The sequence below is a fragment of the Magallana gigas genome, chromosome 9 (genome assembly GCF_963853765.1).
Source record: "Magallana gigas chromosome 9, xbMagGiga1.1, whole genome shotgun sequence".
NCBI lineage: Eukaryota > Metazoa > Mollusca > Bivalvia > Ostreida > Ostreidae > Magallana > Magallana gigas.
In genome coordinates this window covers 35,415,514-35,430,886 of record NC_088861.1, presented here as the reverse complement: position 1 = coordinate 35,430,886, position 15,373 = coordinate 35,415,514, and the positions used below count along the sequence as shown (strand labels likewise).

Sequence of the window (15,373 nt, the reverse complement as noted above, 5' to 3'; positions counted from 1 at the left end):
TTTGGTAAAAACAGACAGTCAGGACCCCGAACGCGGAATTCCGGATAGATGAAACAAAATAACGTATAAAAATCTGTTCCCAAATAAAATCGTCCGTAAACTGAATTGCCCGGATGTGATTAGTTTACAAATAGGCAGATGGTTAGCATAACATCATTTGCAAATAATTTTCTCAAGGTATCCTGACTGTCAATATAATACATTTATTTTGCCCTATATACGGAGTTAGGGGTTGTAGTTATGTACATAATACTTAAGTGATAAATTTCGAAAGATAATTTAGATTACTGATAAAAAGGAACCAAAGTCCAAGTAGAAGATGATAAGTTTATCAAAAATCATTTATAATGCATCTAATTCATTTGAGCACACATATCAAAATGGCACAAGTTGGTTCTATGTTGGTTTTACTAACTTATGGAGCTTCTGTGTTGGGAGTATCGAGTCTTTTGAATAAACCAGCACCTGCGTATTTTTTATCCCCAACGGGTCCACTTTATACGCATATGCAAACATCTACGTCATCATCGACGGTTCAAAGGACTGTTCCAAACAATGCACTGACCAATGATGCCACGCTGTTGCACCAGATCCTTACCCAGGAAACCACGCTTAGAATTGAGCTCGAGAGAAAAGTAACAGGAATATTGAAAGATCTTGAACAGGTAGAGAAAACTCAAGTTGAAGCAAAGACAGTACAAGAGAGTTTGAAAAACGACATAACATTGTTACGGAAAGAAAATAAACAACTGAAGGACGATTTAGATATTATGAAAAGACAACTTGGAAACAATAGTCTTTCAAGTTCAGAACCGGCCATCTGTACATGCGATTTTTCAAACATCACAAAGGAACTTCAGAATTTTAAGAGGGAAATAAGATATACATCACTAACATTTCTTGACCTTCAAAGAGACGTTACAAACGTGCAATCTGCCGTTAAGAATTTGTCAATCTCTATGGAACGGGAAAAAACTAACCAAGCATCTATTAATACTGATATTTCAGTTTATCAAAAGAACATTTCAAATGCGATCAAAGGTAAGAATTAACCTACGTCCTTTTCCTATAACATGTGTATAAAACGCCAACCATTTAAAATTTGTTGATTATTATAACTACTCTAAAAATCGATAATATTATATTAAGTGACTTAGATATAATAAAATAAGAATAAAGTTAGCAATGTATGGTTTAATATAACAATAGAGACTGGTAACAAAGGAACATCTAATTAAAACTCTCAATTAAGTGAGGCTGTAAAATGATGTTTAAACAACAACAAAAAGGGTACTTAAACGTGACACTATGATGACAAAGACAGACACTATAATTCGTGCAATTTTAAATTTACTAATATATGTAATGCTGAAATAAGTGTTTTATCTATTAAGTCGTTGTGTGTATACACGGTGTGGTTTTTCTTTGTCCAGTTGGACATATATTGAGGCAAATAAAAATACATGTAGTTTATTATGATTTTGAGCTGTTGCAAACTGTAAAAGGCAGCTTATTTTAATAATAATTTTAATAACTCCGTGACCAAACCAAGTACATTTCTTTCAACAAATTTCCCATCCAATCTTCCTAAAACTTTAAATATGATACGCTGGAAACTTAAACTATATTATGTAGTTAAGAAAAATAAATCAAATATTTTAGCTTCCTATATTTTAATACGAAAGTCTTTCTGTAAAGGAGCTTAATATAGCATAAAGATAGATACGACCATCTAGGACTCCTCTTTAGACACATACATGTACACACACAAACCACGTGATCGACATGTGAGTTGGCTTGTAAGACAGAATAAAGATATAGTTTATATCAATACTTTGAAGGCAAAATCATCACAGTCATTAATAACTACGATAATAAACACTTTTAAATCATCGACAACTATATTAAAAGTATTAAATTGTTTGCAAACTTATTCCGAATTTTACTTCATTGAAAAAAAAAATTGAATATGAAAATAAAATTTCACCCTCTCCTTCTTTTGGGACTGTTAAAAATTATAAATTTTCGAAGTCACTTTTGAAAATCAAAGTTCTTTTGTTATTTTCTATCGTAGATATTTCTAAATTTTTCGAATTTGCATTTTAACCTATCATAATCCTCTTGCAATTTTATTATTAATCTCCAAAACACCATTTTCTCAGTAAAATGGTATATTTCTGCAAGGTTTTTAGCCTAGATATCCTTAAGGAACGGCCTGGCTCTGTACACAATCTTATATATTTTGATACATTTTGTTCAAAGGAATTATATATTAAGATAGAATTGCTTTAGGGACAGCCTGGAGTTGAATTTTGAAAAAAAAAAACGACAAACATTTCGAAAACAGATTTCTATTATAGTGGTTTATATTTTCATTATTATGAGTAATTTCTGGATAGCTCAGAAGGTTTAACAGATGGCTATGTTTCACATGATGTTTTTATGCCCTGCTTTTATTCCATCTGCGGGCATACTTTTTCTTCTATAAAATTATCGGGTTGGATTTTTTTTATTTCAATACAGGATTGTGTACTGTAAACATCCTTTTATTCGCGTGCAAGAAATTTTAGCGAGGTAAGCGAGAGCATTGTCGTCGCGAATATTTCTCGCCGCGAACCAATCGTTTGTCTATAGTTTTTATAACAATACAGGTCTGGATAAGGCTTGGTCACGAACTTTAGTCGACGCGAACCAGTTAATTGGCAGTTAATCGCGAAATAAATCTTCATTCAATGCAGGCTTGCTTTTCCAATTGAAGACATTTATTACAAAGTATTTATAGAACTGAAAGCACGCAACCGTAACTATAATTTTTAAGTTAAAGTAACCACGCTTTGTTTGAGGACAAGAATCATTCACTCTGTGTTATTCGAAACAGGTGTCCCGTTCTTTGCAAAGAACGTGTGCAGTGGTGATATTTTATGCATAAAATACAGTAGGGGGTTTATCGATTATAAAAAAGGAGTGGATGAGTCAGTTAGACAATTGACAACAAACATTGCTACTTTTTAAAATTAATACTGACAATGTTCTATAATCTGACCCTGTTCAAGCTATAGGGCTACATATCAGAATCGACACAACTTCTACTTTTTTTTTCAATTTGCATTTCTTACATCTAATGACATTTTTCAAAATCAAATGTATCATCTCCAAAAACACTAGTTGTAAAAGGACGTATCTACATAACACGATTAGCAACTTTTTTACCGCAATGTTTACATTTACTTCAGAAAATATGTTTGAAAAAAGAAATTGCAAATTTTGCGTTATCCTCCCTTATTAGGAACCACATAGTGTAAAACATCCTTACCAACGATAGACATTAAAATAAGAACTTACTTATCAATTGTTGTGGAAAAACAAGTTCAAATTAAAAAAAAAAAAAAACTTGTAAAAACTTGTCAAAATCCTTTGCTGATACGATTTGTGAAAGGAGTATTTTTGAAAAGAAGACCTAAACCAAAGTATACCTCAACATGGGATGTCGGTAAGGTTTTGACATATCTAAAATCTCTTTACCCATTGGAGAATTTAGATTTAAAAAGTTTGACTATGAAATCGACATCACTGATAGCTTTGACTACACCACAAAGGGTTCAGACATTAATATCACTGAATATCAAAAATATGTCTGACCATGGTGAATACGTGGTGTTCACCATTTCTGATTTACAGAAAACTTCTAGACCATGTCATGATATGAAAAAAGTAAAAATAAATTCTTTCTCTGACAAAACTTGTTGTGTGTTACACACATTGCGATATTATTTAGAAAAAAAACAAAAGATTTAAGAAAAACGAGCAAATTGTTAGTTTCATATAAAACATATGATGAAATTTCAACGTGCTCGATGGCTGAAAGAAATATTTCTGTATCAGTGAAAGCATGGGATGGCTTTAGTTTGTCATTCGAAATTGCAGATCTCCTCACAGGATAAATACATGTACCAGAGACTTTTAATGCTCCTATGACAATGCCGGGTATATAAAATGCGATGTACGTTTAATGCAACTTCAAAGCAAAGTCTTTTTTGTCAGTTGGTTTGCCCGGATTTTCCTGAATGTATTTCCTCACTGCTTTTACCACTCTTTTTCAGAGGCACAAACACACCTTTGTCTTATGGTTGCATTAAGTGGGTAGCATTTGGTACTAGCATGCAAATTTCAATTCCTCTACGTCCTGCTTTTGTAATATGTCCTTGTTGTTATGGGAACTTACACTGTTAATCAAAAGTACAACTGGTATGTCATTCTTGTCTTCTTTGTTATGAATACTGTGTATGAATGCAGACAAAGCATTTGAATCCATCAATCCTTTTGGTGTGTAATGAATTACTGAGCCTCTTGTTGCACCTTACAAAGAATCATATGCTGTAGGTTTGGGTTCTGGATACACATAAATGGGTGGTAAAACAACTCTTTCAGAACTGTCACAATATACAAAATGTATCACTGGCATGAGTTGTTTTGTTGACCCGTCTGATAAATGTGGAATGTGATATGTGCATCTCTGTCTTGATGGCCCCACAACCACTCCAGTTTTACTTCCAAATGTGAAACCTGTTTCATCTGATTTGTGAATTTTTTTGTTGTTTATCCAACAAGTTTCTCTCTAAAAGAAACGCTCGGTACCTCTCAATCGAATCATCTACGACCTCTTTGTTGACTTTTGAGTAAGAGGCTGCAAGGAGTATGTTGTTTTCTTTTCTCTGATTTATCTGGATGTCTAGCCATAAATCCATAATACCAAGGATAGCATAGCCTGCTATCCTGAAAAGGATTTTTTTTCTCCTTTTCTTCATTCAATAAGTTCTGAACCAGAATATCAGATGGTCCTAATCCCACCCACCTTAGTGCCATTTCACATACATAATTAGCCATAACATTCTCTTCATCAGTCGTTAAAACAGGAGGAAAGCCATTTCTCCTTTCAACAAACACTGTGCCACTTACTCTTCTTTGACACCCGTAGTCCCATTGTTCTTACATCGTCAATAGTAAAGAAGTATAGGAGAAGATTTTCCAAATCCCCATCAAGGGAGACTAGAGCTTAAACAGCTCTTTTTGATGCAGTTATCAGGACGCATTCGTTCCTAAGTCCAATCGTCCGGAAAGGTGAAGCGTCCGGATATCTTAAATGTGTCTAATGTTGTCATGAATGATAATGTATTTGTATACAATGGCTCCCAGTGTTGATACTTGGTTTTTTGCCTTTTATACCAAATAGCAACACATAATAGAGTTGTCCGTTGATATGAGCAGTTTTGAATATAAAGAACCCCGCTTTCTTTAATTATTTTGTCATGAAATATCAACCGGACTATAATGATAACAGAATCTAGCTAAATTCTTTGTGAACAAGTGTGATGTGTGCCCAAGCATTTACCATGTCTACATGTACGTAATGTTTTCAAATATTTTTTTCTATAAGTGTCAATTTACCACAATAATTGATTTATTTTTAAAATTAATGTTCTATTCTTTCTAATTTTATTGATAGAAGTAACGTTTTCTAGTTGGAAAATTGCAAGTTCCACCAATGCACTTCCGATGAGTTAACATGCTTTCATTTTGTTTTCTTCCTGTACTTCCGGTTTTGACTTGCTCTAAGAATGCATTTATGAGACAATTCGTTTTAAAATAGCGTTTGAATAGGGAGATAAAATAAAGCTTTGTAAAACGTTCCAGTTTGCTTGATAAATAAGCATATTTTTTATTTGAAATACAGGGATGTTTAAAAAAGCGACGACAATTGACAGGTGCACAGGTTAAGATATCCAAGCCACGTGCTGTGAGGCGTGACTTATCCTGTCTCGCCAGCACTGTTGGCAATTTTAAAGGCGATTTTGAAAATCAGTGTTTATACAAGCTACTCATTAGGGAAAGAAAATGTAAGAAAATGTATGAAACTTAACAGTGGTAATCTTTTGTACTGAGTGGGATATTATCAAATTTTACCGTCCGGTTAAATAAAGCAAGATAAGTAGTAAATCAGTGTTTTGTGGTAAAAACAGACCGTCCGGATCCCGAATGCGAAACTGATGCCCCACTGTAATTTGGATGTGATAAGTTTACAAATAAGCAGATGGTTAGCGTAACCATTTGCAAAGAATTTCCTCAAGTATCCTGTCTGTCAATATTAATAGATTTATTTTGCCCTGCATACGCAGTTAAAGGTTGTAGTTATGTACATAATACTTGATAAGTGATAAATCTCAAAAGATACTTTAGATAACTGATAAAATAAAACCAAAGTCCAAGTAGAAGATGATAAGTTTATCAAAAAATCATTTATAATGCGCTTAATTCATTTGATCACATATATCAACATGGCGCAATTTGCTTCTTTGTTGTTTTTACTAACTTACGCAGCTTCTGTGTTGGGAGTATCGAGTCTTTTAAATAAACCAGCACCCGCATACTTTAGTTCACTTTATACGCATCTGCAAACATCTACGTCATCATCGACGGTTCAAAGGACTGTTCCAAACAATGCACTGACCAATGATGCCACGCTGTTGCACCAGATCCTTACTCGGGAAACCACGCTTAGAATTGAGCTCGAGAGAAAAGTAACGGGGATATTGAAAGAACTTGAACAGGTAAAGAAAACTCAAGTTGAAGCAAAGACAGAACAAGACAGCCTGAAAAACGACATAACATTGTTGCGGAACGAAAATAAACAACTGAAGGACGATTTAATTATAATGGAAAGACAACTGGGAAACAATATTTCTCAAGCTCAGAACAGAACACTTGTAAATGTGATTTTCAAACATCACAAAAGAAATGCAGAATTTTAAGAGGGAAATAAGATACACATCACTAACATTTCTTGATCTTCAAAGAGACATTACAAGCATACAATCTTCCGTTAAGAATTTGTCAACTGCTATGGAACGGGAAATAACTAATCAAGCTTCAATCAACACTGATATTTTTGTTTATCATAAGAACATTTCAAACGCCATTAAAGGTAAGAATCAACTTCCGTTGTTTTCCTTGTACATGTTTTAAACGCCGACTATTCATTTAAAATGCATAGATTAAGCATAATCACGTTGATCATGTTTACTACTCAATGATTAGTCATATTATGTAAAGAAATCTGAACCGTGGTGAGATATGATACTAATCATTTAAATATATAGTTAAATCAAAAATAAAGTAAAACAATATTTTTTTTATCGAAACATTCTGAATTGAACATGATATATATTTCTAAAGCGGCATTTGTCATTCTGTCTTTCGACGTATTAAAGCTGTTTCGATAATCAGGGGCTTAGCTTTGTTAACTTGGCGGAGTTGGTCATATTTATTAAAGAAAAAGAAAAATGGTGTAATACTTCAACAATAATAGAAATTCTAAAACGTGCGCTTGTGATTTTCTTTAATTGTTAGCGCTGTCCAAAAATTTCTTCCATTTTTGCAATTTTAATATTCTAGGAAAATACGTGCCAGAAAAGTAAACTAAAAATGAAAATGAACTCACAAACAATTAGATTTTAAAAAGATTTGTCGATTATTTTAGAGTGTTAATGGACATAGTTATCATTGCTATGTTTGTGACTTCAAAAGCAAAGAATAATTGAAATATTTAGTATGTCTAATGATATTAAGCGCTTTGTGTGTTTGCGTGTCTATAAAAGAATGAAATTGGTTTGGCCAAAAAGGCTTATAAAATATATAAGCTATTCCTTAACGGTTTGAAATGTTTTAATGATCATTATTAACAGTTTTCATCTGCTCTTATGTCCAACTTGAAAAAAAAAGTTATACATAGATACATGTCCACAGTTTGCGACATCGTGAACAGAAAGATTGAATTAACAAAAACGCTATTTTAGTAAAAAAAATCTGTTATGTTTCATATTGATACATACATGTGGGGTAGATTTAAAAACAGGGACTACTGTATCACATAACTAATTTAAAATGCAAACACCTGTCTCATACTACTTATATGTCACGAATATTATTTATTTATTTTATATTTATTTATTATTTTATTTATTAAATATCATTAATTAATTTGACAATCAAATCTGCACGAATTTATTGCACTTGTCATTATAGTATAACGTCCAATTACTTTGCATTGTTATTTTTTTTATATCATTTTACCGCTTCGTTTAATTGCAGCTAGCTCTTATTTGATATTCCCTAGCCATCCACCCTATACCTGTATTACTTAATTATATAATACAATCATTACTGTTTTGTAGGTCAATACGACGATTTAGCTACCCGAGAGGTACATTATTTTCCGAGCTGAATATTGTACATCGAAGGTAGCTGAATTTTTGTATTGATAAAAAAAAACTGCCAACAATAACTCTTTATCAAATAACTCAGCGACGAAATGACACAGACACATCAATTTGATAGTTATTAATGGAAGAAAGCCTTAAATAATTTGAAACCATAGTTGAATACATCGAGAAACTTGATATTTCATTGGACGACATGAATAAGAATAACCAATCGTACAGTTAAAGAATGCTTGCAAGCTCCGTCGATATCACTTTATGTGCCTTTCACAGGGCGAAAAACAATATTTAGGAAAGTCCTTAAAGGTGGCTGAAAGATGGCCTAAAGGTGGCTTAAAGGATATACAATTTTTAAGCCACCTTTAAGTCACATTTAAGCTGAGCTTATAGGTCCTTAATGTCCAAACTTCTGTATGTCATCTTTAAGCTTAAGTGGCATTTACGCTCCCTTAAAGTTGCCTTTACACCTTCTTTAAGTTCCTTTCAGTCAAGTTTGATCAAGCTGAACAGATTCATCTTAAATACAGAAATTAAGATCCAAGTGATGATACAAGTAATAATTTTCCAAAACGCTTGCCTGACTAAACAAAATTATCTACTGGAAGCATGCATGTATCAATTAAAAATGAATTTTAATTTTCTTTGCATAGATTTATAAACAGAACGTGCAAATTTAAGAACATGTACTATATATAACTTGAAAATCATTTATTTTATTAATTCAATTTTTAGGAATGTACACATATCATATATGTGACTTATTGTGCGTGTAAGCTTGAAAGCTGGAGGGTAAATAGTCATTCTTTTTTAAATTGTATTTGTTATATTAAGATGCAAAATTAACTAAAAGTCATTTTTAAAAATTTCCAACCATATGAAATATGAATACAAACACGTATTGTTTTTTAATGTGTGTGGGCAGCTTCATCAAAATCATCTTCACAGGCAAATCCATGATATTTCCATTTATCATATAAAGTTAAGAAAAGTGCCAGCTGCAAAAAAATGGGGAGGGGGAAGCAGCCCCCCCTCACCCCAACCCCCAATGCTACGTGCCTGTGATGTAAACACATGGTGTGCTCTGGGGTATTCGCATGATCTCAATGGACTCGTCAACTAATCGGTGCGCAAAAACTATGAATGAGACATTATGTCGCGAAATCCTGCTATTACTATTGCTGTTCACGCAACGAATAAACTCATCCATTGGCAGAGATCCATGGGGAGGGGGTCAGATGAATTTTTTGACATTTGTATTGGAACAGCTACATACATGTATATCATACTTTGGATCGGATGTTTTGGAAGAAATCTAACTGAAGAATAAGTGCCGTATTTCATTCTAAAAACATGCATGTAATTCATAAATGAGATATAATTGATTGTTACAAACTGAATGGAAGTCAAAATCGTTTCAAGTAAAAAATACCCATTACTTTGATTTAATAGCCACCGCTTTATAGGTTATAAAAACCAGTGAAATGAAAAATGAGTTTGCGTGGCGCAGAGGGAGTGAGGTGATGTCAGTAAACGAAGGGTTCCGGGTTCAATCATTGTCTTGGGCATTTTGAATTTTTGTTCATTTTATTTTTTAGAGCAAAAACCGTTTTTATTACCTTTCCTGTGTTGGAATCATTGAAACTTGCGACAGAATATACATTATCTATTGTACATGTTCATGTATAATCAAATTCACATGTTAAAATCGCTGCGTTGTGTGTCGAGACATGCTTATATTTCTTTGTGAATATCAAATTAAAATCTATTGTTTATTAATAATAAACCTTAGAAAAATCCAAGAACAAACACAGAATATACAGGATATACACAACATGACAGTTGTGTGTTTTTTGTCTAGACGCACAAATTTCACGCATTAATTTCCTTTAACGTGTTTTGTTTATATCAAGCTCTAATTCCTTTGAGGCTGTTCATAACGTTTACTGGTGTAGTTAAAACAACTTAACAATGTAAAATTTCTTTCTAATACATGTAGATAGAGTCGACGAAGAGATCTTGAATTTTACTACAAGGTTCTTTAGCCTTGAGACACAAATGACAATGTTGAATACATCTGTCAGAAATTTGGAACAGGTTCTTCCTAAAGTGAGACATTTTATGAACGGTGAGTCATTTTACACATAGTGCTGAACTGTCATTGTGGCTAATTCTTTGGACAAAATAAATTTTTGATTTTTACAGTCAATATACATTAAAACTATCTTTTCAGACACTCGAGATCTGCAGCAGGTATTACTCAGAATTCAACACGAACAAGTCAAAATATCGGACGAGTTACTTGATTTAAAGTTGAAAAACAACACAGGTATTTATGGGAATAAATTAAAAATGATTAAATAATGTGGAGAATATTATTGAAATAGCTATTATAGATACCTGTTTACTGTCTATCGACACAACATGAAACCATGCCTTTCAGTCATTTGAAATGAGACAATTAAGATTGTTACAAAATGTTGGGTAAGTAACAGCCATGTATCTGTTTTTGAACGTTAATGCATATTGATTTTAAATACAATGGTTCATAATCAAGCAAGGATATGGGAACAAGCACACTTTGATATAATTTAAAATGCGTTTCTTTATCTATCTATCTATCTATCTATCTATCTTTATACAATGTAAAATCTATCTTTCTTTAAAGAAAGTAAATTATTGATTCATTTGGAGTGGTATACTCCTATGAAAAATATGTCTGTTTTTTTATTTGTAGTGAGTTCTTCAAAGGTTGCTTTTTCATCAAGAATATCAACGTCATATACCTCTAAAGACGGACAAACAGTAGTATTTAACGACATTATTTCAAACGTTGGTAGTGGCTACAACAATCAAGATGGCGTATTTACGGCACCAGCGGACGGAGTGTACGTCTTTTTCTGTAAGATAACCCAGGCGACAAATAGTCATGATATGTTTTACCAATTTATTCTGAATGGATCAGTTACGACACAAACCTTGGTTTTTGGAAGATCGGATCGTACATACAGAACATCATCAAATTTAATAGTACTGCAATTAATCCATGGAGACAGGGTTTGGATCAGAATGAGGATCGGAGGTGAGCATTATACTCATAGTACTGGAGGAGATCAGTCATTCTCTGGATTTTTGTTGAAGTAATGAAGAACTATTTAATATATTTTTATTTCACAGAACTAAATATTTCTGACCGACTGATTATCAATCTAGAATTTATCAACATTAATTGTTAGAAATTAAAACCCATGTAAATACTTTTGTCATTTTCTCTCTTTTTTGCACTGGCCAATATAAGGTCTGCATATTAAGGAGTTGTATTATCTTAATTAAAGATACAAATCTGTTCGTACAAAAAATGATTTGCAAACTTGTATATATCTCCGAGTTACTATACTGTGTTTTAAATTATTTGCTTATAACATGTGTTTACAAAATTAACTTTGAAGAAACCTAAGAAAATACCCTTTTAAGAGTTCGTGTATTATCATACGAGTTGTCCTGTTTGCTACAACATGTCGGTTCAATTTTCATGGTCATTTATATAATAAATTAATCTCCCGAAGAAGTGATAGCAAAATATCAAATCTTCATGGCTTAGATAAATAGATTTTTTTTTAATTTATTATTGCTCATAGCTTAACAAATCAGGATTTGAATCTGGACCCCTAAATCTAGTCAGCTTGGATGTTTAGATGGGGTTTCACGTGGTGTATATTTCACACAGAGACTTTCTCTGTTTGTGAATATGCTTAAGTTGGGGAATAGCTTGGTAGGATGCCACTCGGCTTTCTTCTGGTTGCTAACGGAAAAGAGAAACAATTTCATCAAATTAAAACAAGTTCTTTATTCTTTAAGCGTCGGATGGAAAGTGTTAAAATAAAAACATGTTTCGAAACAGCCTGTAGCACAACACAGCCATGCGAGAAAGCGAGATCGTTTTTTTACGCTTATAATCTAAGGATCGATAATTCCGCATAAGTATGAAAATGCATAACGCTTATAAAATGCAAGAAAACTAGAAAACAAAATATAAACTGTTGTCATTAAATAATTAAAGAGGAAATAACTTACAAATATTTCTTAGCTGACGAATTTCTACCAATTCCTAAATTCACCTTCTCACACTGAAGTGTTCACTACAGGTTTACAATAATTACGCAGCGAATTCGGACTTTACAAAAACAGTTACTGTATTTAACAGCATAGAAGTTCAAAAATAAAAATCACACATTTAAAGGAAATGAAGCAAAATGATGTATCAAAGCATAATAAACAATGTCGCCAAATATCTTTTATAGAAAATTAAAACTAAAATTCTGGAATGACGAATTCATAGTTCCGCAGAATAATAAGAAAAATATAGTTAATCAATGTTATTAAGTATTTTAAACAAAACAAACTAAAATTTATCAAAATTAGCAACAGAAAAATACAATAAACCTAGACACGATCTCGTTTCGAGCAACGAGAAGGTCTTCCCTTTGATTTGATTTTTAGACGGTGATATTTCATCATCGTCTTTGATTTTGGATAACAAAACATGTTTTGGAAAAAGGAGTGGATTACTAATGCTTTTCTGTAACGCTTTTTATAAGTTCTCTTACGTTTCTTTTTAAAAAGATTCTTCCAATCGAAATAGAAAAAATTAAACTTTATTACTTCTAGCCCCTAAAAACCCTAATAAGGAAAACACATGTGAAACTAATTACATTGTAAGGATATATAAACGTATTAGTTGCTTACAAAACCTTTGACAAAATATCCTTCAGTAAAGGGCAATGTATAAAAATCTTTAGAGCCCTTTGGTCCCCTAATTTAAGGGCGCCTTTCAAGCCAGATTAAAATGAAAATAAAATTGCAAATCTAGAATCTTTTGTGTACAATCCCTGAAAGTTTGAACTCAATATCTTTTATAGTTTAGGAGTAACAAGCCACAGCTCTAAAAATAGCTACAACGTCAATATCTCCAAAACGGAAGTGACGTCATCAATATAATAAAAAATCTTTAAGGTTTAGATCATTATTTATCCCTCTAATTGACCAATCAGGATACTTGATTTAAAGGCTAGCGGGCTAATTTTACAGAATTTCTTATACAAGCTGACACTGATTGCTAAAGGCCAAAAAAAGGTTATAAAGTCAATTAGATGAATTTCGATGTACGTATGTTAACCAGGAGAAGATTAAGTAAAGCCGAAACGAGTAAATAAGTTTTATGAGGTAATGAAAATAGAATTATCTTCGCGAGTCGCTAAAGTGTCGCTCTGATAACACAGAGAATTTATCTTCAAAGGTTTGCTGGACAAGGAATTTGTCAGTTTATTTAACAAATTAACTTATTGTTCGACATTCTGTCGTAACTAAATCACTTCTAGAAATGTGTCAAATTGTTTAGATGCCATGGTTATTCAATTAAAAAGTAAAATGCTTCTTACATAGTTTCTCGATCACGATGTAAAATTACTGTAAAACTTTTAACAGAGAAAAAAAGCAAAGCAATAATAATAAAATTTAAATGATTTTGAAATAAAAAGTGTAACTCTTAAATGCTAAAAATATAATATAAATATTAACTTGTGCTGAATAACATTCAGAAATTATAACCATTATAGATAGTTTTAAATTCTCTGAATTTTTGAAACTTAAATGTAACATTTACATATATGTAAAAACAATATATGAACAGAATACACAGTAAAAGTCAAATGAAAATATACCCGTATTTGTATTATCATTTCATTCATGCAGATGTGATATTGTGGAAACATAAACAAAAGATCCCGTTAGCGTGAATGTATTGCGAAAGCGCAAGATTGTTAAATCCAAAAAATCCAGGTGATTTCCGGGGTTTTTTTGAGAAATTTTCGTTGGTTATTAATTATCGAAGCTTAACTGAGAAAAAATAAAAACAAATTGAGAATCTTCAAGTACCATTGATGTTTAAAATATATAAAACAAAACACAGTATTCTTCCGACTTCTCGGTATTAAAGACCAAAAATTCGAGTTTATTTTTTTAATATGGTAGCATAGATATTGCATCAATACAATGTAGGCCATGACCCTATGGGATTGTTCTGACCCCATGAAACAGGAAAATACAAAATATTTTCTAATGTCATCATGATGCATCACATGGTGTAAAGTACATGACCCCCAGGTTTTGTCGTTAACCTCTATACCCCCACCCCACCCCTCCACTTAAGAAATAGGAAATGATAATAAACTGAATATTTTGGAAAACTTTTGAGATCCTCATCTTTAAGCCATATACTTATTCTTGCTCTTTGTGTCATTGCACATCAAATTGTTTAAAGGCTTTGACCTCTTGGAGACACCCTGACATTCTGAAAATAATAAAAAGTATTTTATCTTATTCATATGTAGTGTTAGATCCATGTGGGTAATTCCTAGCCTAATAATGACACTGCTTTGTTTAGGGACTTTAGAATTGCCCCAAACAGGCGAACACACATGCATATAACATTTTGTCAGGCACCTAGCATCGGGAGTGGGGGGTGGGGGGGGGGCTGCCCCCCTTACCCAATTTTTTTTGCGCAGCAAAGATTTCTCGTTAGTTAACATACAAAAGTTTGAATTAACATTTAAATTTAAATTTAAATTTTGCGACAATGTAAAAATTGAATTGAAAATAGGGAAACAAACAGTGAAATTGAAGTGAAAAAAAGTATACCTTATACTTGCCCCCCCCCCCCCCCAACGTATAAGGATTTTTGTAAGATTTTTTGGATGAGTCTACCCCCCTCCCCCTTTCAAAAAAGATGCTGCGTGCCTGTTTGTTTATAAATCTTAATCAAAGTACTATTGTACCATGGGAGTTGATTTTATCGATTATTATTTATCTTAAAATCAACGATATGTTATTTTGTTTGGCAAGTAGTTTTTAATCTCTATTTGAATTACGAACATTTTTATAATATGGATTCTCGGACTTTTCCGACAAAAATTTCGAGAAAACGTCTTATGAATCATGTTGTGCAATATTTTAAAATGGAATTGATTTCATCAAACTATGTACAGTGGGGCCTCAGATATCCGGACGCCAGATAACCGGACGCTTCAGTTTACGGACGATTTTAT

The 15,373-nt window shown here is 32.5% G+C and overlaps 1 protein-coding gene across 1 annotated transcript; it reads left to right on the top strand.

Moving 5' to 3' along the window:
- The first annotated feature begins 225 nt into the window (after positions 1–225).
- LOC136271648 (major antigen-like) lies at positions 226–11,471 on the top strand. The gene is made up of 4 exons (XM_066072032.1): positions 226–1,041; positions 10,270–10,398; positions 10,504–10,599; positions 11,008–11,471. Exons 1-4 carry the CDS (start codon positions 348–350, stop codon positions 11,412–11,414), a joined length of 1,326 nt encoding a protein of 441 aa, XP_065928104.1. The 5' UTR covers positions 226–347; the 3' UTR covers positions 11,415–11,471.
- Positions 11,472–15,373: the final 3,902 nt, after the last annotated feature.